At 45.0% G+C, this 2,302-nt stretch overlaps 1 protein-coding gene across 1 annotated transcript; it reads right to left on the reverse strand.

Annotated features, from left to right (window-relative positions):
- Positions 1 to 257: 257 nt before the first annotated feature.
- On the reverse strand, positions 258 to 657 carry LOC101657641 (eukaryotic translation initiation factor 1-like). Its single transcript, XM_045293540.1, has one exon. The coding sequence runs from the start codon at positions 655 to 657 to the stop codon at positions 316 to 318; it is 342 nt and encodes a 113-aa protein (XP_045149475.1). The 3' UTR covers positions 258 to 315.
- Between the last annotated feature and the right edge of the window lie 1,645 nt (positions 658 to 2,302).

Below are 2,302 nucleotides of genomic sequence, written 5' to 3' on the forward strand. Positions count from 1 at the left end.
CAGGGGAGTTTCTGGCCAGACAGCCATCTGAGAACTCGGGGCTCTGAACTTGGCTGAAATGTGATGCTATTGTTTTGTTTCAGACTGGGCACTGCCAGGCGCCTACTGCTCGACCTGTTTCAATGAGGGACTTCAAGACTAGACAGCATGGCTCTTTTCCGTTTATTGCATGAAGGAGTAGTTCAAGTTAAATGTGGACCCCAAATGGTTTCATCATACAAGCTGTGAGGTTTTAAACTTGTGACAAGAGACAAAGGGAATTTTACTACTCATTGCAAGGAAATCCTCACTTAAGCTTCCGTGAGCCACAAGCACTTAAAGCCCATGAACCTTCAGCTGGTCGTCCTTAGCCAGTCCAATCTCTACAAGGAATTGGCATATGTTCTTGCGCTGGTCGCCCTGGAGCTGAATCACTTCTCCATATTCTGGGTGCTCAATCACAGTACCATTGCAGGCACATGTCTTCTTAAAGGCCTTCGCTAGTTTCTGTTTGTCGTAGTCATCAGCAATCCCTTGGACAGTCGTAAGAGTCTTCCTGCCATTGCGCTGTTGAATTCTTATGTGGATAAAATCCTCTGTCCCCGCAGGCAGCGGATCATCATCCTTACTTGCATCAGCAAAGGGGTCGAAAGAGTGGAGGTTCAGGATGGTGGACATACGATACGATTCCTTTTCCTCAGTGGAAAAGGCCTGCGGAAGGCGGCGGCTGGAGAAGGCGGGCAGGGGGGATGGAGCAGGGAATCGAGGGGGCTCGAGGGGGAGGCGGCTCAGTGACTGGGGCTGCATAGTTTTCTTGATCCGTAAAGATAGTAAAGCTCTAAGTTACTTCTAAGAGATTTTTTCCCATATGTTTGAAATGAATTTGTCACTAGAGGCTCTCATTTCAGTTTTACTTTCTTTCTCTCTCTGTCTTTTTTTTTTTTTTTCTTTTGCCCACTCAGACCAGGGTTTAGATCTGAGAGATAAGGAATCTAGATGGATTTTTTTTTTTTCTCTTTGTTGGTTTGATTGTTTATTTGCTGGTTGGTTTGCTGCTGGTGTTAAGGTGGTGGATCGTAGGAGGGTTTGATTTTGTCATAAGATGACTGCCAAAGTAAACTTCAGTCGTTCATATTCCATGAACAAGTTGATGAATTCTGGCCTCTGACTTAGCTCTAGCCCCAACTCAAGAACAGTTAGTTTTTATGACATGGCCCTGCTCAATGTTCACCTTCATGAAATGATCACTGATGATAAGGGTGCTACAGCAAAGTGTGGAGAAGAGAGTAAATGGTGCCTGACTGTCAGTCAGAATAGCGTGCAGGGTCTTAAAGGCTTGTATTCAAACAAGCAGCCATCTAAGCAAGGAGTCAACAAAACCCACATGGAAGAAGCACAACAGCCTGTGTGATCACGAGGTACTGACGGGATCAGCTATCAGGCATCAGAAGATCCAAAACAAACAATCATATCAATGCAAAGGAGGGGGATCAGAGTGGAGACCCAAAGCCTATCTATAGACAATTGGACATCCCCTCACAGAAGGGTCACAAGGAAGGAACGAGCCAGTCAGGGTGCTGTATTCTTGCATTTCTTTAATGCTTCCTCTAGTTCTTTAATGCTTCCTCCCCACCCCACCCTCCCAGTTCTACCTTACAAATCCAGCTAGACCAGAGCATGTACACCGGTACAGATAAGAGCTCTTGACACATGGAATCCAGGACAGATAAACCCCGCAGGAACAATAATGGGAGTAATGATACCACTAATCCGCTTGGGTGGATTAGTGCCCTGACCCCTCATTGCCATAGTTTTTCTCCCCCCACCCCCGCCTCCTCTGTAGACCTTAAAGGTAGATGGGGGCAGGGGGATGGGGATATGTCTTTCAGGACAGAAGCTATCTGCATGTTTTTTGGTTGACATATGAAGCATTGTGTTTGGGCTGGTTCATGCCAGAGTATCTGGTCCTCAGCCCAGGAATTGTGTGTTGTGTGCCTTTTCCCTATGCCCATCCATTCTGCTGTTTGAACTTACCTCAGTGGACACATGTACTTGACCTTTTGTGCTTGGCTAACTTCACTCAGCATAATATCCTTTTGCCACAAATTGAGGTGTTTCATCTTTTCATTACATTTTAGGGATGCAGAGTATTCCATTGTATGTATATACCACAGATTTTTAATCCATTCATCTATTGATGGAAATTTAGGTTATTTCTAATTTTTTGCAATTGTAAATTGTGCAGCGACACATATTGGAGAGCAGATGTCTGGTTGTAGTTTGTTTCTTAGTTCTTCTGGGTAGTGGAATTACTGGGTCTTAA

This window comes from Echinops telfairi, unplaced genomic scaffold, assembly GCF_000313985.2.
Source record: "Echinops telfairi isolate 266 unplaced genomic scaffold, ASM31398v2 ScPeMD7_2186;HRSCAF=2738, whole genome shotgun sequence".
NCBI classification, from domain to species: Eukaryota; Metazoa; Chordata; class Mammalia; order Afrosoricida; family Tenrecidae; genus Echinops; species Echinops telfairi.

Excerpts from the sequence above, each read along its gene's own strand:
- LOC101657641 (XM_045293540.1), bottom strand. The coding sequence starts at position 657 with ATGTCCACCATCCTGAACCTCCACTCTTTCGACCCCTTTGCTGATGCA.